Below are 27,940 nucleotides of genomic sequence, written 5' to 3'. Positions count from 1 at the left end.
GTTCCTATTGGTTAATCATTTTATACTTAGTTAACCCTTTCCTTATGACCCAGTATGATGTCACACGCCTAGGAGGGCAAACCCCACAGGCCTCCTTAAATATTTTATGGGGGGGGGGGAGACGCCTAGGTCTTTAAGCATTGGCGCCTGTTCCTATACCTACAGGTCTCAGGATGGTTACAACATACAAACACAAAACACCACATGTTCAAAAGGCATTAGATGTCAATCAGCCAAACGCCAGGTAATAAAGGTGCAGATTTCTTGGCTCCTAAAGCTGTAAAATGGTTTTCCCGACCTTTGTATGGATTCTTTTATGGGAAGTGAGTTTGTCCTTCTTACTGAAGCTCTTTTCACATTCCACACACTGATAGGGTTTCTCCCCTGTATGAACTCTTTGATGGCAAGTGAGATGGGAGCTCTTCCTGAAGCTCTTTCCACATTCCACACATTCATAGGGTTTCTCCCCTGTATGAATTCTTTGATGGGAAGTGAGACTCTGGCTGTGACTAAAGCTCTTTCCACATTCCATGCACTGATAGCGTTTCTCCCCTGTATGAATTCTTTGATGGGAAGTGAGATGGGAGCTCTTCGTGAAGCTCTTTCCACATTCCACACATTCATAGGGTTTCTCCCCTGTATGAATTCTGTGATGGGAAGTGAGACTGTGGCTGTGACTGAAGCTCTTTCCACATTCAAAGCACTGAAAGGGTTTCTCCCCTGTATGAATTCTTTGATGGTAAGTGAGAGAGTAGATCTGAATGAAGCTCTTTCCACATTCCACACACTGATAGGGTTTCTCCCCTGTATGCGTTCTTTGATGGCAAGTGAGATGGGAGCTCTGACTGAAGCTCTTTCCACATTCTACACACTGATAGGGTTTCTCCCCCGTATGAATTCGTTGATGGGAAGTGAGACTATGGCTGTAATTGAAACTCTTTCCACATTCTACACACTGATAGGGTTTCTCCCCTGTATGAATTCGCTTATGGGAGGTGAGACTGGAGCTGTGACTGAAGCTCTTTCCACATTCAACACACTGATAAGGTTTCTCCCCTGTATGAATTCGCTTATGGGAAGTGAGACTGAAGCTGTGACTGAAGCTCTTTCCACATTCAACACACTGATAGGGTTTCTCCCCTGTATGAATTCTTTGATGAAATGTGAGAATGTCCTTCCTCCTGAAGCTCTTTCCACATTCCACACACTGATAGGGTTTCTCCCCTGTATGAATTATTTGATGGGAAGCAAGACTGTCCTTCTTACTGAAGCTCTTTCCACATTCCACACACTGATATGGTTTCTTTCCAATGAGATTTTGTTGATGGGAAGTGGAATGGGAGCTCTGACTGCAGCTTTCTCCACACTCTAAATTTTTACGTGGCTTCTCCTCTCTGGGGATTTTTTCGTGGTCACCTTTGTTCTCAATTTCCAATTCATTACAATCTGCAATGGAGATAAAAAGGGGTTAGACACTCATGAACAAATGGAGAAGAACTGAAGGGAGCTCGGGGGGGATGTGTTCATTACCTGTATTGTTTGTCATTAACCAACATATTTATTATGAGATTCTGATGTGTTGTTGAATGTTGCTTTGTTTGATATACAGTAGTGGTCAAAATTGCAGAAGCCTTTTGGAGAAAAGTGCATTTCAGAGGTTTGATGGCTCAAAACTCTGCTTCTTTTGGAGTACTATCATAAAATTATATATCAATGGAAAGATAATTTTATCAAGAATGCAATTCAACAAAGTTTGTTTAATTATCCATATTCTATGAAACATTATAGCCAAATAACCAGAAAAGGAAGCACAACTTGCTTAGGTTGACTTTTGTCAGTGTGTTACGTGATTGCTAACAAGTTGGTTGGTTTTCTGTCTTCTTTCATTTAGTGAGGTTGAAAAACATAATAAAATTATAGAAATGGCACAAAGAGTTGACTGGTCACCCAGAAACGATGTAAAATTGTACTATTAAGTGAACAGGGCTACAGTTATGAAGAAATTAGAAGAAAGATTGGGGAAAACTTAACCAAAGCTGGCATTTCTATATTTTGGAAGAGCTATAAGGAGACTCAGTGACCATAAAATCATACCGTTAAAGGCAGGAAAAGGTGCACAAAGGCAAGTGACGATTGAAGAATGGAGAGACTGTCCCTACATGACAGAAGAATATCATCTGGGTGTATACAAGATCACATGGCACAATGCAATGTGAAGTTGAGTGCAAGGACTGGTCTAAATGTTAGAGTTCTAAGGAAAAAGCCATTGCTATCTCTCAAGCAAAGCTTGAAAAGATAGAAGAAGAAGAAGGAGAAGAAGAAGAAGAAGAAGAAGAAGAAGAAGAAGAAGAAGAGGAGGAGGAGTAGGAGTAGGAGTAGGAGTTTGGATTTGATATCCCACCTTTCACTCCCCTTCAGGAGTCTCAAAGCGGCTAACAATCTCCTTTCCCTTCCTCCCCCACAACAAACACTCTGTGAGTGGGGCTGAGAGACTTCAGAGAAGTGTGACTGGCCCAAGGTCACCCAGCAGTTGCATGTGGAGGAGTGGAGACGCGAACCCGGTTCACCAGATTACGAGTCTACCGCTCTTAACCACTACACCACGCCATGACTAAACCCTTGTTAAGTGGACAGTGGAACAATGGGACAGTGTTATTTGGAGGGATGAGACCCAAATCTCCTTGCTTGGTAGTGATGGCATGAAATACGCGAGGAGAAGAATCAGAGAAGATTTACATCCTACTTGCATTACACCGACCGTGAAACACCCAGATAGTGTGATGAAAGATTCAGCTCCATGTCATGTTGCTGCTGTGTGCAAACGGTGCTTTCAAGATAATCCTATTCCACTGCCAGAATGTCCTGGGAATAGCTCAAACTTTAACCCAATCGGAATTCTATGGGGCTGACTAAAGAAACTTGTTAATCAAAGGCAACCCAGCAATAAAGCCCAATTAAAAGAGGCAATAATTCAGTCTTGGTTTCACATTCTCACAGCTGCAGAACTAAAAACTTCATGGGAAGACGTTGTAAGGCCATAATGAAAGCTAATGGTTACCAAAGGTTTCACGTTTTTTCACAAAAGGTTTCCACAATTTTGACCACCAGTATAAGTTGTTCATTTTAAGTTAATGTTCTTTTTATATGGGATCAGAATATTATTATTTATGTTTCATGTTTATATATGTGTTGGAAGCCGCCCAGAGTGGCTGGGGCAACCCAGTCAGATGGGCAGGGTAGAAATAAAAATGTCAGCTTTGTTCCGGAGCTGACAGAGGCTGGAATGTATGAAAGCAGGCAAAGAGAGATAAGGAAACTGGAATGTGAGCTGGAATGTGAGAGGGAGGAGGGGCAGCCGAGTGGCAGAGCTTCAGAGAACAGAGAGCAGGCAGCAGATAGCAAAGATCCACAAAATACCAATCTTAGCTCAGAGACAGAAGAGGAGAGGCCAGGAATAGCTAGCCCAAAAACTCGAAGGCGCGAAAAGGTCAGTGAGAGGAGGGGAAAGAGCAGACGCGAAAGGGTTTTTCCCCCTCTTGGAAGAAGAGGAAGGGGCGGAGTTTAGACTTGGCAACTGCAAACTTGAAGTCAGACATGGAGTGAAAGAGCTCCGGAGTGATTTATGTGTTTGAGCAATAAACCTGAGATAATTACTGCCGGTGTCTTGCTGCTGTGGGAGAGCCAAGCAAAAAATTATTATTATTACTACAGTGGTATCTGTTCTGGAAAAAATTAAATTTGTAAACCGAGGTACCACTGTATCATCATCATCACTGCTACTACTACCTGAGATTCCATAAGCCTAGCTCTTCTCTGGGATGGATTTTGTTTGGCCCAGTCATGGCATCCCCTCCATCTCCAATGTCAATCCTTGGTCTCTCCCACAAACGTGGGAGGACTCTGGCTGTTAATAATTTCAGATTTATTGCTAAAACAACAAACTTGGACGGAGCTCCTCTACTCATTGTCCTCCCCACAAGATGGAGTTGCCCAGACTGAGCTCCTCCCCCTTCCCCAGCACGGAAGCCCCCACCTTCTCTTCTTTAAATTAGGCAGAGAATGCTTCCTGCATTCCAATGTCTGACTCACTCCTGTAGCTCTCACACAGCTATCTGTCACTCTGTCTCTCTTTTTCTTCTCCCCCTTGTTCAGAGCTCAGATGACAGTTGCTCTCCCCCTCCTCTCTGCCTTCCGCTGCTAACTCTCCTCTCCCTAGGCCTGCTTCTTCTCTGGCTGGCAGCACCTGAGCTTCGCTGCCAGTCGTCGCTTTGGTCAACCCAAGACTCTCAGCAACAAAAACAAAAACCTGAAGCTACTTATCTTTCCTGAAAATTATGAAGCTGACATTTTAGATGGCCTCCGAAGTTCAGACCAGCCCAATCTGGTGGGATGCGTCCAAGGGAAACAGGGGCATTTGGCAGGCCCCCAGCTGGCTCCAGCCCACCGGCCGGTAACCGAGCAAACTCCAGTCGGTGGAACAGCATCAAACAGCGACCCACAGCTTCAGAACTCTTCAGAAGCTGGAGCACCCTCTAATCAGCAGAGTAATTAACTCGTTGCAACAGAAGGGTGGACAGAGGCATATGTAAAGCATATTTACAAGCAGTTTATTCAGCATAGATCAAGACAAAGAAAAACATGTGTGCTCTACTTCATTTCTAAGAGCAGAAAGCATGAGGCAAAAGCTATACACAAACGGAAGTTCCCAGCAAGCTGTGCTGGAATGTAAACAGACATGTGACATACAATAGCTCCACACATCTGTTTAGGTGGAACGGAACATCAATATTCTAACACAATCATGGTAGAAAAAGGAGTAATTTGAGGAAGATTGTTCGAATAAAAAACTGTAATTTATTCTTTATTGTGGGGGTGTTAAGTTCCCAGGTGTTATAGGGGGTGCTGTTGAGCTCTGTGAAAATATATGAGGTTGGTCACATTGAGGTATTTTTTGAATATCCAGGCAGATGATGATGATGATGATGATGATGATAATAATAATAATAATAATAATAATAATAATAATAATAATAATAATAATTTATTTATACCCCGCCCATGTGGCTGGGCTTCCCCAGCCACTCTGGGTGGCTTCCAAAAAAATATTAAAATACTGTAATACATCAAACATTAAAAGCTTCCCTAAACAGGGCTGCCTTCAGATGTCTTCTAAAAGTCTGGCAGTTGTTGTTCTCTTTGACATCTGGTGGGAGGGCGTTCCACAGGGAGGGCGCCACTACTAGAAGGCCCTCTGCCTGGTTCCCTGTAACTTGGCCTCTCGTAGTGAGGGAACCACCAGAAGGCCCTCGGTGCTGTACCTCAGTGTCCGGGTAGAACGATGGGGGTGAAGAAGCTCCTTCAGATATACTGGACCGAGGCCGTTTAGGGTTTTAAAGGTCAGCACCAACACTTTGAATTGTGCTCGGAAACGTACTGGGAGCCAATGTTTCAAGACCGGTGTTATATGGTCTCGGCAGCCACTCCCAGTCACCAGTCTAGCTGCCGCATTCTGGATTAGTTGTAGTTTCTGGGTCACCTTCAAAGGTGACCACATAGGTCACCACATAGAGCACATTGCAGTAGTCTAAGAGGGAGATAACCAGAGCATGCACCACTCTGGCGAGACAGTCCGCAGGCAAATAGGGTCTCAGCCTACGTACCAGATGGAGCTGGAAAACAGCTGCCCTGGACACAGATTTGACCTGTGCCTCCATGGACAGCTGTGAGTCCAAAATGACTCCCAGGCTGCGCACCTGGTCCTTCAGGGGCACAGTTACCCCATTCAGGACCAGGTAATCCTCCACACCTGCCCCCCTCCTGTCCCCCAAAAACAGTACTTCTGTCTTGTCAACCTCAATCTGTTAGCCGCCATCCATCCTCCAACCGCCTCCAGACACTGGATATGTGGATATGACGATCCCACAGGGAGCCTTACCAAGAGAGGCCAATATCCCACGATTCTCCTCCATGATGCCCTTATGCAGAGCTCTCTGGTCAGGATCCAGCAACGCCCACTCCTCGTCCGTGAAATGAACAGTGACATCTTCAAAGCACACTGGACCCTAAAAGAAAAAGGGAAATGTCCTCCTCTGAGACAGCAGAAATTTGATCTGCTACACAATGCTCTGTTGTTTCCAACCTGTACATTGCGGTGTTGTTTCAATAGGATTGCTTTGCTGCACATTTTATTTATGGATGCTTATTTTAGTCTGCATTTTAATTATGGATGTTCATCTTTGTGCAAATAGGTGGTACTCCACAATGTATCTTCCAAGTCATCCTGCCTACGCAAGCATTCCTTTCTCCTCTCCTCCTGAGCTGTTCTGGGGAGTTCCCTCCCAATGCCCTAGAGTCAAATCCAAGGGGGTCATGGGGGCATGGAGAGGGGGAGGAATGGGGGGCAAGCCCCATTTTGCAGTAGATGGGGCTGGTTAGGTGAATCCAGGCCACTATTTGTTCTCATTTTTCCACTGCTTAGAAACCGATTTTAGCATTCAGTGATCAATCTAGACATAAAATAAGCCTATTTTGAATGGCCATCTGTCTTGGATTATCTAGCAGAGATTCCTGCAATGCACGGGGTCTCCTGGCTCTGAGATACAAGCAGGGAGGGTGGCTTCTGGAAAAAGAAGAGGGAGCCATCGGTGGCTCTTCCTTATCCTGACTCACCTCTGCCTCTCGACCTCCCTCTCCCACTCGCCTCGTTCCTCTTCTGCCTCTGATTCTGCACTGCATTCTGCCACAGAGTCTCCCAGCTCACTAAGCCCTGTAACCCCTTTAGCTTCTGACACCTCCTCTTCCCAGGCTTCTCCCTCTTCTCCCTCTGACCGCCCATCCTTCTTCTACGTCCACTTCTTGGGCTCTCAGCCGTCTTCCCTTCCTGGTTCCCCAGCTGCATCCTCCCACCATTCCTCTGTGCCCAACCAGTCCATGACATTGCTCCATCCCTCGGCCTCTGTCCCCACAAGGCAGCTTCCCCTGACCTGATCTGGTTCCTCAACTGCTGCTTCCCTTCTGTCCCCATGAAAAGACGGATCAGGAGGTCTTGCCGGCATTATTCTGTCACCTGCAAGAGACAAAAGGTAAACAGGACGCCAGGAGTGTCTGCTGCTCTCAGAGGGGAAACAGGGCATCTCTAACTGCAGATGGGCCGTTGAGAAAGCCATACCTGCTGAAAGCATTTGGACGTTTGTGCCCATTTCATATGTTTGTTGTGCAGAAATACATCTCCCCTCCTCTGTACCCTTGTTCCCAACTGTCTCCCCCCAAAACAAGATGAAAAGAAGCTTCAGATGAGTTGGAAAACCAACAGAATGAGACCAAACGTAGAAAACCACCTTCCTCCTTACCCAGTGGCCTCTCTCTGGTGTCCAACGGAGGCCTCTCTGCCTCACAGGAATCCAGGTCCATTTCTGCAAAGAGATCCTTTCCCTGAAAAAGAAAGACGGATTAAAAACACAGAAAGGTGAGAAATATTAGAAAGAGAATGGCAAAAAGTTGAAGGGTGTGAGATTTCATTCCATAGATGCTTTCCTAGAAAACGGATGGGCCATCAGCAGATCATTATGGGATGTTCTCTGTCCTGTTTGGAGCCCCTTGGGAGTATCCAGACGAAAGTCTCTCTCACCTGCTTTCTCTCATCTGCCTGACTCAGGAGGACACCTTCGGCCAGGGCCACCGCCTGGGAACTGGTCTCCGCTCCGCATTCCCTCACCCAGCTCTCCATCTCCAGAGGAAGGACAGCCAGGAACTGCTCCAAGATCACCAGGTCCAGCATCTCAGCTTTCGTATGCCTTTCCGGCTTCAGCCACTGGTGGCAAAAGTGGTAGAGTCGACTGCAAACCTCTCGGGGTCCTTTGGCCTCCTGGCAGCAGAACTGCCTCAACTGCTGGCTCTGCACCTCTGAGCGGAGGGTGTCCTCCTCACCCAGGATCTTCTGCACTGGGTTTTCCCAGAATCCCCCACTGCTCCCAGTTTGGCTGGCATGGCCTCTTCCTGCTTCGGGGCCAGCTGAATCTTGCTCATCCATTTGTGCTCTCAGGAAGCCTCTGAGAGATCGGAAGGAACCCTTTGGTCTTCTGCCAATTTCTGCCCTTCTAAATGAGAAGCTGTAGCAAATCCTACGAAGCAAATACATTGTTCTGTTCCAGAATTTGTGTGTGGGGAGGGGGAATGGTCCCCTGAGAAAGCATGGATGAGTCTTGCTGGGAACCAGGGCTGGACTGCACCGCATCCCAGACCATGAGCTATCTTTTTGAAAAGAAAGAGGAGGAAGAGGAGGAGAAATAAATCTCTAGCCTTCTAGCCACGCAAAATGTGGAGGCAACTGAAGGGATTTCTGGGAGATTAATCAACCTAGTTTCTGCAGCCTTCCAGTCAATGCATGAAGTCAGAACCGACTGACAAGGGAGTCATTTGTATTTTGTGAAAACAGATGCTTGGCTCCAGTGGGGGTCCTCACCCTGGGGTCCTCAGGAGTTGCTCCCCCCCACTCCCCTGCTTCTGTCTTCTTTTCTTGTACTTGGACTTTCTGCCACTCTCCAGATAGACTCCTGGGGTGGGGTCCCCTTTGCTCTGAGGGCCAGGTATGTATCTGACCAACCCCCTGAGAGCCAAGTGGGCAAAGCCAAAGACATCTCCTTTGAAATTTAGGTGGATAATTTTTTATTTTAATATTATTATTACTATTATTATTCTGCTAGATAGCTTAACACACACACAGCCATTGATGCCAAGGTCCCTGGAGGCTCGGTGAGTAGCAGCGCCCATTTCCGGCTGCTTTGCCAGCAACAATCCCTTTGGGACAGAGAGGATGTGGTCCTGGGATGCCCCCTCTGGGTGCGAGGGGATTGCTGCAGTGGCCTCCGTGAGGAGCTGCCCATGGAGACGACTGGGAAACTGGTTTGCAATGCAGCAGCCAGACTATGGGATGGGATCCCTCTCTTTATTCCTGGCCTTTCTCTCCCACCTTTCCTTCCTCCCTCCACGTGTTTTTTTTTTTTGGGGGGGGGAGGCTAGTCCACCTCCTCGTCCAGCTTTGGAAAACCATTTGCACATGTTTCCTCTGTTGTACAATGAGGCTGAGCAATGTCACACAGAGTTAAAGTGCCAGGGACTCCTTTGTTTAAAGAAGGGATATTTTTTCAGAAAGGGGGGGCGGAGGTCCAAGTGAGTTTGGGATCCTCTGATCTCCAGGAAGGCGAGCGTGGCAGACCTGGCCCCTCCCTGATCAGCCCCCCCCCAGGCATCCTCCCCTGCTGCAGCCCTGGGACCCCCCCTCTCCCCACTGCACCCTCTGGGGGGAGAGAGAGGAGACTCACCAGATCCCAGGAGGGGACAGCGAGGCAGCCCTTGCAGGAGAGACCCCAAAGCAAGGAAAGGACTGGGGAGGGAGGGGCCCTGGCTCTGGAGGACCTGGTCCCCTCTTGCTTCCTGGCCTCTCTAGGAAGGCAGCTCACTTCCCTTTAACCCTTGCCAAGCCGAGTCCCTCCAGCTCAGCCCTCTCTCGCTTGGCAGAACCTCAGATTTCTATTATTTTTAATGGATTTAGGGGGGCAGCTGCCCCCCTGGCTAGGCCCATGCCCAGATATCCTTTTGGGGGTGAGGCTCTTGGCTGGACTCTGAGCATCTCCCTCCCTTGGCCAGAAACCAGAGGAAAAGCTTGCAGGGAAAAGGGCTTTGCAGGAGGCAAGGAAGCTCCTCCTAGAATTCAGGAGTGGAGAGATAGGAGGGGATCCCAGGGTCATCTAGTCCAACCCCCAGCAATGCAGGAATCTCAGCTAAAGCATCCATGGCAGATGGCCGTCCGTTCTCTGCTTAGAAACCTCCAAGGAAGGAGAGTCCACCATCTCCCAAGAGAGACCTTTCCCCTGCCCAACTGCTCTTAGATGTCCCTCAAGGCAGCGGGTCCTGAGTTCTAGCCCTGCTGAAACAATCACACTGGCTACCAAGGAGGAACCAAGCGAATTTCAAAATAAATAAATCCTATTCTCATCATAAATGAGTAATACTTTCTTATGCATGCTTTTTATACTAATATACAAAAGTATGCTATTTCCCTTTCCAGAAACGCTCAATTGCTAATTCAAAGGACTGAAAATGGATGGTTGTTGTTATTATGTTTAGGGAAGCTTTTAATATTTGATGTACTACTGTATTTTAATATTTTGTTGGAAGCTGCGCAGAGTGGCAGGGGAAACCCAGCCACATGGGCGGGGTATAATTATTATTATTATTATTATTATTATTATTTATATTGATCAGGTGAGTGTTCTCCTTTCGAAAAAGCGTTTTCGAAATAGCTAATAACGTAAGGTTGCTAATAGCGTTTCGTTAGCGTGGGGAGCCACATTCTGGTAGAAGGAGGCCAGGATTTGCCCCCTGTAGTAGGACTTGGAATCCAGGAGAAAACTCTTGGAATAGCCTTGCCAGGTGTTCAGGGACGGACTCACCTGTCCCCATGTCCTTCTCTTTGCAGATGTGCTGCAGACTGTGTTGGAATGTGAAATCAAGCTTTATTTACAGTGGAAAATAACAAAGAAACATGGCGTGAGCTGTCTTCCACAGCCATCTCCTCCTTGGTCAGAGTAAAAGAGAAGAAAGGATGGAAGTGATTTACAGACTGACTTCCATTCTTACACAGACAGTACAGAAGGTGTAAACATGGATATCATAGTACACTAGCAATGGGAGAATGAAATACTGACAGTTTGGCCCCCAATTTGGTCCAAGACCAAAATCTGCAACCCTCATGGTCCAGGAGTGCCAGGGACTCCGTGGTGGGGGCAATGGGGGCCGCTTTGGCCCAGACTGGCCCCTGACTCCGAGACGCTCTTTTCTCCCGCAGGACCTCCGATGTTACGCCCTTTGGGAAAGTGGGGAGCAACAGAAACCAGCAGCCAACAGCATCCCTGCTCTGCTGGCCTTTGCCCGAAGGTCCCCCCATCTCAGAGCAAGTAGCTCTCCCTCATGGATTCAGTCCTTTCATCACTTCCATCTCCCCAAGAGGCTACCAAGGCTACTCATCCTCTGCAGTTGAGAACAAACCTAACTGAAAAGAATGGCTTCCTCTTCTGGTGACACCAGAGAATTCTAGAAGACATTCACCTTTTCCATAGCATTATGGATGCACAATTCCCACAGACAAGTTTCTTGGCAAGACAAGGGCCTTCGCTGGCCATAGAGTGTCCTCCTCAGCATCCCCAACGAAGGAGCTGGGTTGCAAGAGCTGCAGCTAATGGGGGGGGGGCTGTCCTCCCCTCTCCCATCTCACCTGGCTGCTAGGTAGGAAAGCAAGACCCAGAGAGAGTTGTGGGAAACCCCGAAACCAGCTTGCTCTGTGCTGGAGCCAAAGCTGCCACTAATAGAGAAGCAAGATCTGTTCGGGTGTTGATGCTGTGAGCCCCTCCGTCCTACACTCCGGTTGTGTATGTGAGTAAATAAAACTAGATATCATAAAGACGCCACAGTCTCCGCTGACCTTCGTTCCAAGGAAACCGAAGATGGGGAAGCGCCTGGGACCCCTGGAATCTCACTGCTCAGAGCCTGGGGTAGTTTGCAAATACAAACACACATACAATAATTTGTGCCTGTGTTCCTAATAGATAACTAAGTGTGAAGAGCATGTCATGTGCTTCAGCAATAGCCCTCCTGAAAATAAGGTAATGCAACCTGCATTGCTGGTTGACTCAAAAAAGCAACAAAGGAATCTGCTCTGGTGTCCCATGAGGTCTGTACGGCCCTTAAGTAAGAGGAGCCATTGCTTTTCTTTCTTTCTTTTTTAAAATATATAACTTAATTAAAGAAATTTTAACATAATCAAACATTCAAATTTCATTTTACAATTTCAATTAACACCCCGCCCCCATGCAACTTCCCCCAGCTTCCCTTCCTAGTTTATAACACCTCTGTTTCTTTTGCTTATAAATTTGTATTCCTTATATATTAAAATGAAGGTTATAACATTTGTCTCTTCCTTCTCATTTTTACCTCATAATTGCATTTTCTGTTTGTATTTTTCCATTGTAAGTGTATCACTCAAATCCTGCCAGTGAGTTCATTTCTATGCACTGTTTCTCTATATACATCTTAAAAGGTTCCCAATCTTTTTAAAAGTCATTATTGTCCTTATCTTATCTGAGTTAGCTTCACCATTTCAGCCTATTCCATCAACTTTTCTTGCCAGTGTTCTTTCGCTGGTTTTTCATTGCCTTTCCATCTTTGAGCTAGTAAAATTCCGGCCGCTGTTGTCACATACATGAAGGGATTTTCCTTATCTTTTGGTAAATCCTTCCCTAAAATACCTAATAAAAATGCTTCTGATCTTTTAACAAAGGTTATCTTAAAACATGTTTTTATTTCATTATAGATCATCTCCCAATAGGTGGAGCCAGGTGGGCCCAGGTCCAGGTGAGGGGGGGGGGGTTGCTATGGTGACAAGGACCGGTAAAAGCCATAGACTTGCAGGCGGCCATTTTGGGTTAGCAGTGAGGCGAGTGGACGAGAGAGCAGTTGGTGGCAGTTGACGGAGGACAAGGCGAGGCAAACAGTGGATTCTTATTTTCTCAGTTTCTTATTTTGCTTCTTATTTCATTTATTTTGTTTTTCTCTTCTTGAAGATGTGCCACAGGCTTTCGTCATCCAGCAATGGTGAGTATTGGAGGAAACAAGAGTAGGGAGAGAATAGCTGTCAACGTTTCCCTTTTTTGAAGAGAAATTCCCTTATTCTGAATAGGATTCCTCGCAACAAAAGGAAAAAGTTGACAGCTATGAGGGAGGGGATCCCAAAGACCTCCTCCCCACTGCCGGGACTCTCAGTTGTGAGGAACTGACAGCCTGACTTTTGCTGGAGCTAGAACAAGATCTATTGCTCCGGATGTTGCAGAGCTGCCAGGAAGCTTCCTTTTTAAAGCAGTAATATTTTGAGCCCGTACTTCAATTTCCCAGCAGCTCCCCTTCCTCCAGAGACACTTTTAGCATTCCATTTCCTCTACCTGTGGCATTGTTCAGCAGTGGGGAAAGTGACCTCTTCACACCGGATGTCCATTTGGTATGGCCCATTCCAGGTTTTTTCCTGCCCCTTGTGTTAGTCTTTCATTTGTTCTCCTATGTGTGTTGCCAGTAGACGCCACAATTCTGTGGGTTCCCTAGGTGGTGCAGAAAGCGCCTAGAAGCTCCCAAGAGGTTGAAGTGACGATCAAACTTCAGCTTTGCGCTCTATTAATTTCAATTAGCAGTACTGGGGGTGGTTCAGATTCTGGGGCAGTGCTTTTGGCCAGCAGAGGGTGTCACAGGGCCAGCCTACTTTCCCTTTAAAGCAAACTTGGGTTTCCAGCTGTTTTTGGACTACAACTCCCATCATCCCTAGCTAGCAGGACCAATGGGGAGGGATGATGGGAACTATAGTCCGGGAGCTGCTGGGGACCCAAGTTTGGCCCGTAAAGATGGGACCTGTCCACATTTGTATTTTCTTTTCTTTGTGACCTTTGTGCGTTTATTTTTTCATTTTTTAAGAGGGCAAATTGAAAGAGAAATTGTATGGCAAGTTGCAGAAGAATAAAAGGTTGCGTTTGGAAAAAAACCAAAATAACCTGGGAGGTGGCCTTGTGGCGACCACACAGGGTCCCCAGACATTTGACGGCCTATTGATCTTTGTGCCACCACTGTGATTGTTTCCCCGCTGCCACCAACCCATTACTCTCAGGTACAAACTGAGTCCAGACAGTTGTTAACATTAAACCAAATAAACAAGTTTATCTTATAAGCATTAACAAGCTTATGGTTTCAAATAATTTTTCTTGTCGGTTTCTTAACCGTAGTTTCTTTACTGGCCTATACCTTCCTAATACCTTCTAACTGATTATCCCAGCTGTTTAACTGACTCCTCTTAACAGATTCTCTCACTCTCTCATATCAGACTAGCTCAACCCACAGACTTATCCTCCCTCTCCCTTCTCTAACTCCAGACTCACTTTCGTACAACTCTTAACTCCTCCCCTTGGGTTCCTATTGGTTAATCATTTTACACTTAGTTAACCCTTTCCTTATGACCCAGTATGATGTCACACGCCTAGGAGGGCAAACCCCACAGGCCTCCTTAAATATTTTATGGGGGGGGAAGACGCCTAGGTCTTTAAGCATTGGCGCCTATTCCTACACCCACAGGTCTCAGGATGGTTACAACATACAAACACAAAACACCACATGTTCAAAAGGCATTAGATGTCAATCAGCCAAAGGCCAGGTAATAAAGGTGCGGATTTCTTGGCTCCTAAAGCTGTATAATGGTTTTCCCGACCTTTGTATGGATTCTTTTATGGGAAGTGAGTTTGGAGCTTTGACTGAAGCTCTTTCCACATTCTACACACTGATAGGGTTTCTCCCCTGTATGAATTCTTTGATGGGAAGTGAGAGAGGACCGCCGACTGAAGCTCTTTCCACATTCCACACACTGATAGGGTTTCTCCCCTGTATGAATTCTTTGATGGCCAGTGAGTTGGTCCTTCTTCCTGAAGCTCTTTCCACATTCCACACAATAATAGGGTTTCTCCCCTGTATGAACTCTTTGATGGGAAGTGAGATCGAAGCTCTTCCTGAAGCTCTTTCCACATTCCACACACTGATAGGGTTTCTCCCCTGTATGAATTCTTTGATGGGAAGTGAGATGGGAGCTCTTCCTGAAGCTCTTTCCACATTCCACACATTCATAGGGTTTCTCCCCTGTATGAACTCTGTGATGGGAAGTGAGACTCTGGCTGTGACTAAAGCTCTTTCCACATTCCAAGCACTGATAGCGTTTCTCCCCTGTATGAATTCTTTGATGGGAAGTGAGATGGGAGCTCTTCCTGAAGCTCTTTCCACATCCCACACATTCATAGGGTTTCTCCCCTGTATGAATTCTGTGATGGGAAGTGAGACTGTGGCTGTGACTGAAGCTCTTTCCACATTCAAAGCACTGATAGCGTTTCTCCCCTGTATGAATTATTTGATGGCAAGTGAGATGGGAGCTCTGACTGAAGCTCTTTCCACATTCCATACACTGATAGGGTTTCTCCCCTGTATGTATTATTTGATGGTAAGTGAGACTGGAGCTCTGACTGAAGCTCTTTCCACATTCTACACACTGATAGGGTTTCTCCCCTGTATGAATTCGCTTATGGGAAGTGAGACTGGAGCTGTGACTGAAGCTCTTTCCACATTCTACACACTGATAGGGTTTCTCCCCTGTATGAATTCGCTTATGGGAAGTGAGACTGAAGCTGTGACTGAAGCTCTTTCCACATTCTACACACTGATAGGGTTTCTCCCCTGTATGAATTCGCTTATGGGAAGTGAGACTGAAGCTGTGACTGAAGCTCTTTCCACATTCTACACACTGATAGGGTTTCTCCCCTGTATGAATTCTTTGATGAAATGTGAGAATGTCCTTCCTCCTGAAGCTCTTTCCACATTCCACACACTGATATGGTTTCTTTCCAATGAGATTTTGTTGATGGGAAGTGGAATGGGAGCTCTGACTGCAGCTTTCTCCACACGCTAAATTTTTACGTGGCTTCTCCTCTCTGGGGATTTTATCTTTGTCACCTTTGTTCTCGATTTCCGATTCATTACAATCTGCAATGGAGACAAAAAGGGGTTAGAGCCTCAGGAACAAATGGAGAAGAACTGAAGGGAGCTGGGGGGGGGTGTTCATTACCTGTGTTGTTTGTCATTAACCAACATATTCATTATGAGATTCTGATGTGTTGTTGAATGTTGCTTTGTTTGATATACAGTAGTGGTCAAAATTGTGCAAGCCTTTTGGAGAAAAGTGTATTTCAGAGGTTTGATGGCTCAAAACTCTGCTTCTTTTGGAGTAATATTATAAAATTATATATCAATGGAAAGATAATTTAATCAAGAATGCAATTCAACAAAGTTTGTTTAATTATCCATATTCTATGAAACATTATAGCCAAATAACCAGAAAAAGGAAGCACAACTTGCTTAGGCTGACTTTCGTCAGTGTGTTACGTGATTGCTAACAAGTTGGTTGGTTTTCTGTCTTCTTTCATTTAGTGAGGTTGAAAAACATAATAAAATTATAGAAATGGCACAAAGAGTTGACTGGTCACCCAGAAAGCGATGTAAAATTGTACTGTTAAGTGAACAGGGCTACAGTTATGAAGAAATTAGAAGAAAGATTGGGGAAAACTTAACCAAAGCTGGCATTTCTATATTTTGGAAGAGCTATAAGGAGACTCAGTGACTACAAAATCAGACTGGTAAAGGCAGTAAAAGGTGCACAAAGGCAAGTGACGATCGAAGAATGGAGAGACTGTCCCTACATGACAGAAGAATATTATCTGGGTGTATACAAGATCACATGGCGCAATGTAATGTGAAGTTGAGTGCAAGGACTGGTCTAAATGTTAGAGTTCTAAGGAAAAAGCCATTGCTATCTCTCAAGCAAAGCTTGAAAAGATAGAAGAAGAAGAAGATGAAGGAAGAAGAAGAAGGAGGAGGAGGAGGAGGAGGAGGAGGAGGAGGAGGAGAGTTTGGATTTGATATCCCACCTTTCACTCCCCTTCAGGAGTCTCAAAGCGGCTAACAATCTCCTTTCCCTTCCTCCCCCACAACAAACACTCTGTGAGGTGAGTGGGGCTGAGAGACTTCAAAGAAGTGTGACTGGCCCAAGGTCACCCAGCAGCTGCATGTGGAGGAGTGGAGACGTGAACCCGGTTCACCAGATTACGAGTCTACCGCTCTTAACCACTACACCACGCCATGACTAAACCCTTGAAGTGGACAGTGGAACAATGGGACAGTGTTATTTGGAGGGATGAGACCCAAATCTCCTTGCTTGGTAGTGATGGCATGAAATACGCGAGGAGAAGAATCAGAGAAGATTTACATCCTACTTGCATTACACCGACCGTGAAACACCCAGATAGTGTGATGATCTGGGGTTGTATGGCAGCAAAAGGTGTGGGCAGAATTTGCGTCATTAATGGGAAAGTAAATGCCCCAAAATACATAAATGAAATACTTTAGCCCAAACTGAAGCATTCCGCAGGTGATCTTTCACAGATACTGAAGCATATTTATTTATTTTTCTATTTCAACAAGATTCAGCTCCATGTCATGTTGCTGCTGTGTGCAAACGGTGCTTTCAAGATAATCCTATTCCACTGCCAGAATTTCCTGGGAATAGCCCAAACATTAACCCAATCAGAAATCTATGGAGCCAACTAAAGAAAATTCTTTGTTAGAAGCAATCCAGCAATAAAGCCCAATTAACAGAGGCAATAATTCAGTCTTGGTTTCACATTCTTACAGGTGCAGAACTAAAAATTTGGTTCACTTCATGAGAAAGCGTTGTGAGGCCGTAATTAAAGCTAATGGTTACCAATGGTTACCAAAGGTTTCACGTTTTTTCTTTATGACTGCTGTTCCAACAAATACTCCTTCATAAAAGTCATTACATTACATTCTTCATTAAATTATCTTTCCATTGATATATAATTTTATAGTATTACTCCACACAAAAGTGGTGTTATGAGCCATCAAACCTCAGAAATACACTTTTCACAAAAGGTTTCCACAATTTTGGCCACCAGTATAAGTTGTTCATTTTAAGTTAATGTTCTTTTTATATGGGATCAGAATATTATTATTTATGTTTCATGTTTATATATGTGTTGGAAGCCGCCCAGAGTGGCTGGGACAACCCAGCCAGATGGGCAGGGTAGAAATAAAAATGTCAGCTTTGTTCCGGAGCTGACAGAGGCTGGAATGTATGAAAGCAGGCGAAGAGAGATAAGGACACTGGAATGTGAGCTGGAATGTGAGAAGGAGGAGGGGCAGCCGAGTGGCAGAGCTTCAGAGAACAGAGAGCAGGCAGCAGATAGCAAAGATCCACAAAATACCAATCTTAGCTCAGAGACAGAAGAGGAGAGGCCAGGAATAGCTAGCCCAAAAACTAGAAGGCGCGAAAAGGTCAGTGAGAGGAGGGGAAAGAGCAGACGCGAAAGGGTTTTCCCCCCTCTTGGAAGAAGAGGAAGGGGCGGAGTTTAGACTTGGCAACTGCAAACTTGAAGTCAGACACGGAGTGAAGGAGCTCCGGAGTGATTTATGTGTTTGAGCAATAAACCTGAGATAATTACTGCCGGTGTCTCGCTTCTGTGGGAGAGCCAAGCCATTACAAAAAATTATTATTACTACTACAGTGCTACCTGTTCTGGAAAAAATTAAGTTTGTAAACCGAGGTACCACTGTATCATCCTCATCCTCATCACTGCTACCTGAGATTCCATAAGCCTAGCTCTTCTCTGGGATGGATTTGTTTGGCCCAGTCATGGCATCCCCTCCATCTCCAATGTCAATCCTTGGTCTCTCCCACAAACGTGGGAGGACTCTGGCTGTTAATAATTTCAGATTTATTGCTAAAACAACAAACTTGGACGGAGCTCCTCTACTCACCGTCCTCCCCACAAGATGGAGTTGCCCAGACTGAGCTCCTCCCCCTTCCCCAGCACGGAAGCCCCCACCTTCTCTTCCAGTATCTTTCGCCTGTCTCGACCAGTTTTCAGACCTCTGAGATTAGACCTCTGAGACCTTCCTGCATTCCAACTTCTGACTCACTCCTGTAGCTCTCACACAGCTGTCTGTCTCTCTTTTTCTTCTCCCCTTTGTTCAGGGCTCAGTTTCTCTCCCCCTCCTCTCTGCCTTCCGCTGCTAACTCTCCTCTCCCTAGGCCTGCTTATTCTCTGGCTGGCAGCACCTGAGCTTCGCTGCCAGTCGTCGCTTTGGTCAACCCAAGACTCTCAGCAACAAAAACAAAAACCTGAAGCTACTTAGCTTTCCTAACAATTCTGAAGCTGACATTGAAGATGGCCTGGGAAGTTCAGACCAGCCCAATTGTGGTAGTAAAAGGAATAATTTGAGGAAGATTGTTCAAAGAAAAAACTGTAATTTACTCTTTATTGTGGGGGTGTTAGGTTCCCAGGTGTTATAGGGGGTGCTGTTGAGCTCTGTAAAAATGTATGAGGTTGGTCCCATAGAGGTATTTTTTTTTTAATTTCCAGGCAGATATGACGATCCCACAGGGAGCCTTACCAAGAGAGGCCAATATCCCACAATTCTCCTCCATGACGTCCTTATGCAGAGCTCTCTGGTCAGGATCCAGCAACGCCCACTCCTCGTCCGTGAAATGAACAGCGACATCTTCAAAGCACACTGGACCCTAAAAGAAAAAGGGAAATGTCCTCCTCTGAGACATCAGAAATATGATCTGCTACACAATGCTCTATTGTTTCTTTCCTGTTAATAATAATAATAATAATAATAATAATTATTATTATTATTATTATTTATTTATTTATACCCTGCCCATCTGGCTGGGTTTCCCCAGCCAGAACTCTGGGCGGCTTCCAACAAAACACTAAAATACAATAATCTATTCAACATTAGAAGCTTCCCTAAACTGGGCTGCCTTTAGATGTCTTCTAAAAGTTTGGTAGTTATTTTTCTCTTTGACATCTGGTGGGAGGGCATTCCACGGGGTGGGTGCCACTACCAAGAAGGCCCTCTGCCTGGTTCCCTGTAACTTGGCTTCTTGCAGCGAGGGAACCGCCAGAAGGCCCTCGGCACTGGACCTCAGTGTCTGGGCAGAACAATGGAGGTGGAGACGCTCCTTCAGGTATACTGGACCAAGGCCATTTAGGGCTCTAAAGGTCAGCACCAACACTTTGAATTGTGCTCGGAAACATACTGGGAGCCAATGCAGGTCTTTCAGGACCAGTGTTATGTGGTCTCGGCCACTCCCAGTCATCAGTCTAGCTGCCACATTTTGGATTAGTTGTAGTTTCCGGGTCACCTTCAAAGATAGGCCCACATAGGGCTGGGGGGGGGGTCTGGAGTTGTGGGGGCTCCTAACTTTGGAGGGATTTTGAAACATGCTTTTAAATACTTTCTGGACTACAGTGTTGACTGTGAAGAATGGGCTGATCTGTGGAGGGGAGACGGAGATATTCTTGGGTTGGAGTCTCCCCGAGACCTACTCCTCAATGAGAAAGGAAAGAAATTAAGAAAAAGATCAACAAAAGACAAGGTAAAGTGCAGGTATAAACAAGAAGAAGATCTGCAGAAGGGACATGGATAAGACTTAAGAGCCTCGGACATGAGATCACCAGGTTGATGGACTAGATGGAACGGACAGTAAGGACTGACATAACCCGAGACCAGGAAGAAGAGACGCTGGATGAAGATTGGAAGAAAGTTCTTAAAAATTTATTTTGAGAATTAGTGTAAAATTAATAAGTGTTAGGAAAAATGTTGGAATGAAACTATTTGGCTTTAGTAGAAATCGTATAAGGAGTTATGTATAAATAAGTATTAAGTTTTAGGTTTTAAGGTATTTTATGGTAAGATAAGGTTAAAATAAATTAAGGTAAACTGAATGACAGAATATAGTGAAAGATGGAAAGTATTTGCTGAGTTAATTAATAGGTTTAGACCGTTAAGATAAATTATTCAACAAAATTGAGAAAGATGGAAAGAATTTGCTGAAACAATTAATTAAACTAGAATACAGAAAGGGAGGTGTGAGGAGGTCGATGAAACAAGCAAATGAAAGATAAAGATATGGAATATTGGATGTGTGTTTTAATGTTATTGTTCTTTTTTGCTGTATTGTTTTATTGGTTTTTATGTTTTACTTTTTACTTTTTTTATGTATTGTAATTTTTTGTGGTTTTCCTTTCTGCTTTTTTCTGCAATTTTTTACCTTATAATAAATAACATTTAAAAAAACAAAAACCAAAGATAGGCCCACATAGAGCGCATTGCAGTACTCCAAGCGAGAGATAACCAGAGCATGCACCACTCTGGTGAGACAGTCTGCTGGCAGGTAGGGTCTCAGCCTGCGTAACAGATGGAGCTAATAAACAGCTGCCCTGGACACACAATTGACCTGTGCCTCCATGAACAGCTGCGAGTCCAGAATGACTCCCAGGCTGCGCACCTGGTCCTTCAGGGGCACAGTTACCCCATTCAGGACCAGGGAGTCCCCCACACCTGCCCGCCTCTTGTCCCCCCAAAACAGTACTTCTGTCTTGTCAGGATTCAACCTCAATCTGTTAGCCGCCATCCATCCTCCAACTGCCTCCAGACACTCACAGAGGACCTTCACTGCCTTCACTGGTTCCGATTTGAAAGAGAGGTAGAGTTGGGTGTCATCCACATACTGATGAACACCCAGCCCAAACCCCCTGATGATCTCTCCAAGCGGCTGCATGTAGATGTTGAAAAGCATGGGGGAGAAGACAGAACCCTGAGGGACCCCACAAGTGAGAGCCCAGGGGTCTGAACACTCATCCCCACCACCACTTTCTGAACACGGCCCAGGAGGAAGGAGCGGAACCACTGTATGACAGTGCCCCCAGCTCCCAGCCCCTCAAGACGGTCCAGAAGGATGTTATGGTCGATGGTATCAAACGCCGCTGAGAGATCCAGCAGAACTAAGAAACAGCTCTCACCTTTGTCCCTAGCCTGCCGGAGATCATCGACCAGTGCGACCATGGGGGTATCAGCCCCATGATGAGGCCTGAATCCCGACTGGAAGGGATCCAAATGGTCCGCTTCTTCCAGGCGTGCCTGGAGTTGTTCAGCAACCACTCGCTCAATCACCTTGACCAAGAATGGAAGATTTGAGACTGGGCGATAGTTAGCCATATTGGCAGCATCTAAAGATGGTTTTTTAAGAAGCGGTTTAATGACCGCCTCTTTCAGCGGGTCTGGGAAGGCTCCCTCACAGAGAGAAGCATTCACGACCCCTCAAAGCCCATCGCCCAGCCCTTCCCGGCTACCTTTTATAAGCCAGGATGGGCAAGGATCAAGGAGACAGGTGGTTGGTTTCACTCGTCCAAGCAGCCTGTCCACATCCTCGGAGGTAACAGATTGGAATTGATCCCACGCAACTTGACTAGACAGGACACTAGCACTCTCCCGCCCCGGCCCTGCTCCATGGTGGAGTCTACCTCTTCCCGAATCTGAGCGACTTTATCTGCAAAAAACTTTGCAAAATCATTGCAGGAGATCATGTGGCCCATACTGGGACCCGATGTAGCAGGTGGTTCCGCTAAATTGCAAACCACCTGAAAAAGTCTCCTGCTGCTGTTTTCTGCAGATGCAATAGAGGCGGCGAAGAAAGTCTTCTTTGCCGTCGCTACCGCCACTTGGTAGGCTCAACATTCAGCTCTAACCCGTGTCTGGTCAGCTTCAGAATGAGTTATCTGCCACCAGCGCTCTAGCCGTCTCAGCGATTGTTCCCTCAGATCCGTGGAAAACCACGGGGCTGTCTGGGTTCCATGCAATCGGAGAGGGCGCTTCGGAGCCAAACAGTCAATAGCCCTGGTTAGCTCCACATTCCAGCGGGCCACCAGGGAATCAGCTGAAAGGCCATCAACATGGGATAAAGCATCCCCTACCACTCTCTGGAAACCATTTGGATCCATTAAGTGGCGGGGGCAGACCATCCGAATCGGTCCCACCTCCCTGCAGAGGGGAAGGGTCGCAGAGAAGTCCAGCTGCACCAGGAAGTGATCTGACCATGGCACTGCAACCCCCCTCCCCGCCCACAAGGCCTGGGTTGCTGTGTGTAAGTGAAACCTGGTGGACAAGCAGCAGCAAGGACAGGCCCATGTGCTTCATCCAACCAAGTCTCTGTTACACATGCCAGGTCAAGTCCTCCATCCATGATCAATTCATGGATGGGAGTGGTTTTATGAATCATTGACCTGGCATTGCACAGCAGCACCTTCAGGTCTTGTGGGTATCCCCTGCTGATTCTAGTATCCGTCCAGTCAGGACCAGACCCAGAGGCAGGGATAGTCCTCAAACAACGACTAAACCTGCCTCCTCTGTAATGACATGCTCTGGTCTTAACATCCACCCCACCCCCCCCACCCCACAAAAAAAAGTAATCAAAAAGGAAAAAAGAAAATTTTAAAAAACATTTTAAAAAGAACATTGCACTGCTCCGAGTCCTCCTGGCCAGCAGGAGCAGCAGCAGCAACTGTCCTTATGAGGCCTGTCAGGCCCCGCCCTGGGCCAGGTGGTAAGTGGCAGAAGCAGGGCCCTCAGGCACTCATGCAGGGGAGTCCTCCTGGGCAGCAAGCAGTCCTTATGAGGCTTCAGGCCCCGCCCTGGGCCAGGTGGTGAGTGGCAGGAGCAGGGCCCTCAGGCACTCATGCAGGGGAGTTGTTTCAATAGGATTGCTTTGCTGCACATTTTATTTATGGATGCTTATTTTATTCTAAGTTTTAATTATGGGAATTCGTCTTTGTGCAAATAGGTTGTACTCCACCTTGTGTTTTCCAAGTCATTCTGCCTACACAAGCATTCCAGTTTGCCCGATGGAAGGATCCACTTTCTCCTCTCCTCGTGAGCTGTTTTAGGGAGTTCCCTCCCAATGCCCTAGAGCCAAATTCTAGGGGTTCATGGGGGCATGGAGAGGGGGAGGAATGGGGGGCAAGTCCCATTTTGCAGCCAATGGGGCTGGTTAGGTGAATCCAGGCCACTATTTGTTCTCATTTGTCCACTGCTTAGAAACCAATCTGAGCATTCAGTGATCTATTTAGAAATCAAATAAGCCTCTGTTGGATGGCCATCTGTCTTGGATGATCTAGCAGAGATTTCTGCATTGCAGGGGGTCTCCTGGCTCTGAGAGACAAGCAGGGAGGGTGGCTTCTGGCAAAAGGAGAGGGAGCCACCTGTGGCTCCTCCTTCTCCTGACTCACCTCTGCCTCTCGACCTTCCTCTCCCACTCGCCTCCTTCCTCTTCTGCCTGTTATTCTGCACTGCATTCTGCCACAGAGTCTCCCAGCTCACTAAGGCCTGTAACCCCTTTAGCTTCTGACACCTCCTCTTCCCAGGCTTATCTCTCTTCCCCCTTTGACTTTGACTTCCTTTGACTTCCCCTGACCTTATCTGGTTCCACAGCCACTGCTTCCCTTCTGCCCCCATGAAAAGATGGATCAGGAAGTCTTCCTGGGATCACTCTGTCACCTGCAAGAGATAAAAGGTAAACAGGATGCCAGGATAGCCGGCTTCTCTCACAGGTGAAACAGGGGATCTCTAACTACAGAAGGGCCTTTGAGAAAGCCTTACCTGCTGAGAGCATTTGGACGTTTGTGCCCATTTCATATGTTTGTGGTGCAGAAATACATCTCCCCTCCTCTGGACCCTTCTTCCCAACTGTCTCAACCCAAAACAAGATGAAAAGAACCCCCAGATGAGTTGGAAAACCAACAGAATGAGACCAGACAGAGAAAAACCATCTTCCTCCCTACCCAGTGGCCTCTCTCTGGTGTCCAACGGAGGCCTCTCTGCCTCACAGGAATCCAAGTCCATTTCTGCAAAGAGATCCTTTCCCTGAAAATAAACAAGGATTCAAAACAGAGAATGGTGAGAAATATTAGAAAGAGAATGACAAAGACTTGAAGGGTGTGAGATGTAATTCCATAGATGCTTTCCCAGAAAACGAATGGGCCATTAGCAGACCATTATGGGATATTCTCTGTCCTGTTTGGAGCCCCTTGGGAGTATCCAGAGGAAAGTCTCTCTCACCTGCTTTCTCTCCTCTGCCTGACTCAGGAGGAAACCTTCGGACAGGGCCACCGCCTGGGAACTGGTCTCCGCTCCGCATTCCCTCACCCAGCTCTCCATCTCCGGGGGAAGGACAGCCAGGAACTGCTCCAAGATCACCAGGTCCAGCATCTCAGCTTTCGTGTGCCTTTCTGGCTTCAGCCACTGGTGGCAAAAGTGGTAGAGTTGGCTGCCAACCTCTCGGGGTCCTTTGGCCTCCTGGCAGCAGAACTGCCTCAACTGCTGGCTCTGCACCTCTGAGCATAGAGTGTCCTCCTCACCCAGGATCTTCTGCACTGGGTTTTCCCAGATTCCCCCACTGCTCCCAGTTTGGCTGGCATGGCCTCTTCCTGCTTCGGGGCCAGCTGAATCTTGCGCATCCATCTGTGCTCTCAGGAAGCCTCTGAGAGATCGGAAGGAACCCTTTGGTCTTCTGCCAAGTTCTGCCCTTCTAAATGAGAAGCTGTAGCAAATCCCACAAAGCAAATACATTGTTCTGTTACAAAATTTTTGGGACAGGAAAAGAAATATTTCCCTGAGCAAGCATGGATGAGTCTTGCTGGGAACCAGGGCTGGACTGCACCGCATCCCAGACCGTGAGCTATCTTTTCGAAAAGAAAGAGGAGGAAGAGGAGAAGAAATAACTCTCGCCTTCTAGCAATGCAAAATGTGGAGGCAACTGAAGGGATTTCTGGGAGATTAATCAACCTGGTTTCTGCTGCCTTCCAGTCAATGCATGAAGTCAGAACCGACTGACAAGCAAATCGTTTGTATCTTGTGATAAACGAATGCTTGGCTCTAGTAGGGGTTCTCACCTGGGGGTCCTCAGGAGTTGCTCCCCACCCCCAACCCCACTCCCCTGCTTCTGTCTCCTTTTCTTGCACTTGGACTCTCTGCCGCTCTCCTGACAGACTCCTGGGGTGATGTCCCTTTTTATTTGCTCTGAGGGCCAGGTATGTATCTGAGCAACCCCCTGAGGGCCAAGTGAGCAGGCCAAAGACATCTACCTTGATATTTAGCTGGGTAATTTATTATCATTGTTACTATTATTATTATTATCCCGCTAGATAGCTTAACACACACAGCCATTGATGCCAAGGTCCCTGGAGGCTCGGTGAGTAGCAGCGCCCATTTCCGGCTGCTTTGCCAGCAACAATCCCTTTGGGACAGAGAGGATGTGGTCCTGGGATGCCATGCTCTGGGTGCGAGGGGATTGCTGCAGTGGCCTCCGTGAGGAGCTGCCCTGGGAGACGACTGGGAAACAGGTCCGCAATGCAGCAGCCAGACTATGGGCTGGGATCCCTCTCTTTATTCCTGGCCTTCCTCTCCCACCTTTCCTTCCATCCTTCCTCCACGTGGGGTTTTCTTTTGGGGGGGGGGGCTAGTCCATCTCCTCCTCCAGCTTTGGAAAACCATTTGCACATGTTTCCTCTATTGTGCAATGAGGCTGAGCAATGTCACACAGAGTTAAAGTCCCAGGGACTCCTTTGTTTAAAGAAGGGAGATTTTTTCTGAAAGGGGGGGCGGAGGTCCAAGTGAGTTTGGGATCCTCTGATCTCCAGGAAGGAGAGCGTGGCAGACCTGGCCCCTCCCTGATCAGGCCCCCCAGGCATCCTCCCCTGCTGCAGCCCTGGGACCCCCCCCCCCCGTCTCCCCACTGCACCCTCTGGGGGGAGAGAGAGGAGACTCACCAGATCCCAGGAGGGGACAGCGAGGCAGCCCTTGCAGGAGAGACCCCAAAGCAAGGAAAGGACTGAGGAGGGAGGGGCCTTGGCTCTGGAGGACCTGGCCCCCTCTTGCTTCCTGGCCTCTCTAGGAAGGCAGCTCACTTCCCTTTAACCCTTGCCAAGCCGAGTCCCTCCAGCTCAGCCCTCTCTCGCTTGGCAGAACCTCAGATTTTTATTATTTTTTATGGATTAAGGGGGCAGCTGCCCCCCTGGCTAGGCCCATGCCCAGATATCCTTTTGGGGGTGAGGCTCTTGGCTGGACTCTGAGCATCTCCCTCCCTTGGCCAGAAACCAGAGGAAAAGCTTGCAGGAGAAAGGGGCTTTGCAGGAGGCAAGGAAGCTCCTCCTAGAATTCTGGAGTGGAGAGATAGGAGGGGATCCCAGGGTCATCTAGTCCAACCCCCAGCAATGCAGGAATCTCAGCTAAAGCATCCATGCCAGATGGCCGTCCAATCTGTGCTTTGAAACCTCCAAGGAAGGAGAGTCCACCATCTCCCAAGGGAGACCTTTCCCCTGCCCATCTGCTCTTAGATGTCCCTCAAGGCAGCGGGTCCTGAGTTCTAGCCCTGCTGAAACAATCGCACTGGCTACCAAGGAGGAACCCAGCGAAGTTCAAAATAAAGAAATCCTATTCTCATCATAAATGAGTAATACTTTCTTATGCATGCTTTTTATGCTAATATACAAAAGTATGCCATTTCCCTTTCCAGAAATGCTTAATTGCTAATTCAGTGGACTGAAAATGGATTGTTGTTATTTTTATGTTTAGGGAAGCTTTTAATATTTGATGGACTATTGCATTTTAATATTTTGTTGGAAGCCGCCCAGAGTGGCTTGGGAACCCAGGCAGGTGGGCAGGGTATAAATATATTATTATTATTATTATTATTATTATTATTATTATTATTATTATTTGATCAGGAGAGTGTTCTCCTTTCGAAAGAGGCAGGTGGAATCTCCAGGGTTGCTATAGCATAACATTGAAAGGCTAGGGAAATACGGGGATGCAGAATGTCCCAGGGTCAACCCCTGACACCTCCTTCAAGGGCTGGATGAAATCCCTGCCTGAAATTCTGGGGAGCTGCTGCCAGTCAGTGTAGACCAGGGGTCCTCAAACTATGTCCCACGGGCTGAATCCAGCCCCCCAGGGTCGTGAATCTGGCCTGCACGGCCATTTCAGAACCTGCCAAGTGTCCGAGGCTGAAAGCATGTCACCGTCAGCTCAGTCAGTCCCTGTGAGGAAGCTTTTAATATCTGATGTACTACTGTATTTTAATATTTTGTTGCAAGCCGCCCAGAGTGGCTGGGGAAGCCAGCCAGATGGACGGGGTATAAATATTATTATTATTATTATTATTATTATTATTATTAAAATTGATCAGGTGAGTGTTCTCCTTTCGAAATACTTCCATCTCCCCAAGAGGCTCCCAAGGCTACTCATCCTCTGCAGTTGAGAACAGACCTAACTGAAAAGAACGGCTTCCTCTTCTGGTGACACCAGAGAATTCTAGAAGACATTCACCTTTTCCATAGCATTATGGATGCACAATTCCCACAGACAAGTTTCTTGGCAAGACAAGGGCCTTCGC

At 46.8% G+C, this 27,940-nt stretch overlaps 2 protein-coding genes and 1 long non-coding RNA gene across 3 annotated transcripts in view; 1 reads left to right on the top strand and 2 right to left on the bottom strand.

Annotated features, from left to right (window-relative positions):
- LOC310760749 (uncharacterized protein) overlaps positions 1–27,940 on the bottom strand; it is a 43,724-nt gene that overhangs the window by 264 nt on the left and 15,520 nt on the right. Inside the window, exon 6 of the mRNA XM_083609879.1 lies at positions 13,813–15,612. Coding sequence (XP_083466005.1) covers positions 14,270–15,612 — 1,343 coding nt within the window. The 3' untranslated portion in view covers positions 13,813–14,269. The remainder of the gene's footprint in view (positions 1–13,812; positions 15,613–27,940) is intronic.
- LOC310760752 (uncharacterized protein) lies at positions 110–27,833 on the bottom strand. Its single transcript, XM_083609890.1, has 6 exons — positions 27,814–27,833; positions 7,628–8,120; positions 7,350–7,431; positions 6,984–7,066; positions 5,936–6,062; positions 110–1,446 (listed from the first exon to the last, which is right to left on the bottom strand). The coding sequence occupies exons 2-6, from the start codon at positions 8,027–8,029 to the stop codon at positions 272–274; spliced, it is 1,869 nt and encodes a 622-aa protein (XP_083466016.1). The 5' UTR covers positions 8,030–8,120; positions 27,814–27,833; the 3' UTR covers positions 110–271.
- Positions 3,081–20,796, top strand: LOC310760989. The gene is made up of 2 exons (XR_014547157.1): positions 3,081–3,487; positions 19,065–20,796. It is a non-coding gene; the product is annotated as an uncharacterized lncRNA (long non-coding RNA).

Source organism: Podarcis filfolensis, assembly GCF_964270895.1.
Source record: "Podarcis filfolensis genome assembly, chromosome: 4".
NCBI lineage: Eukaryota > Metazoa > Chordata > Lepidosauria > Squamata > Lacertidae > Podarcis > Podarcis filfolensis.
This window is presented reverse-complemented; position numbering and strand designations above follow the sequence as displayed.

Coding starts and splice junctions, on each gene's coding strand:
- LOC310760752 (XM_083609890.1), bottom strand. CDS start 8,029: ATGGATGAGCAAGATTCAGCTGGCCCCGAAGCAGGAAGAGGCCATGCC. Junction 6,063..6,983: donor CAGTTGAGGAACCAGATCAG/GTCAGGGGAAGC, acceptor TTTTTCTTTTAG/GGTCCAGTGTGCTTTGAAGA. Junction 1,447..5,935: donor TGGGATATTGGCCTCTCTTG/GTAAGGCTCCCT, acceptor TCTCCATTGCAG/ATTGTAATGAATTGGAAATT.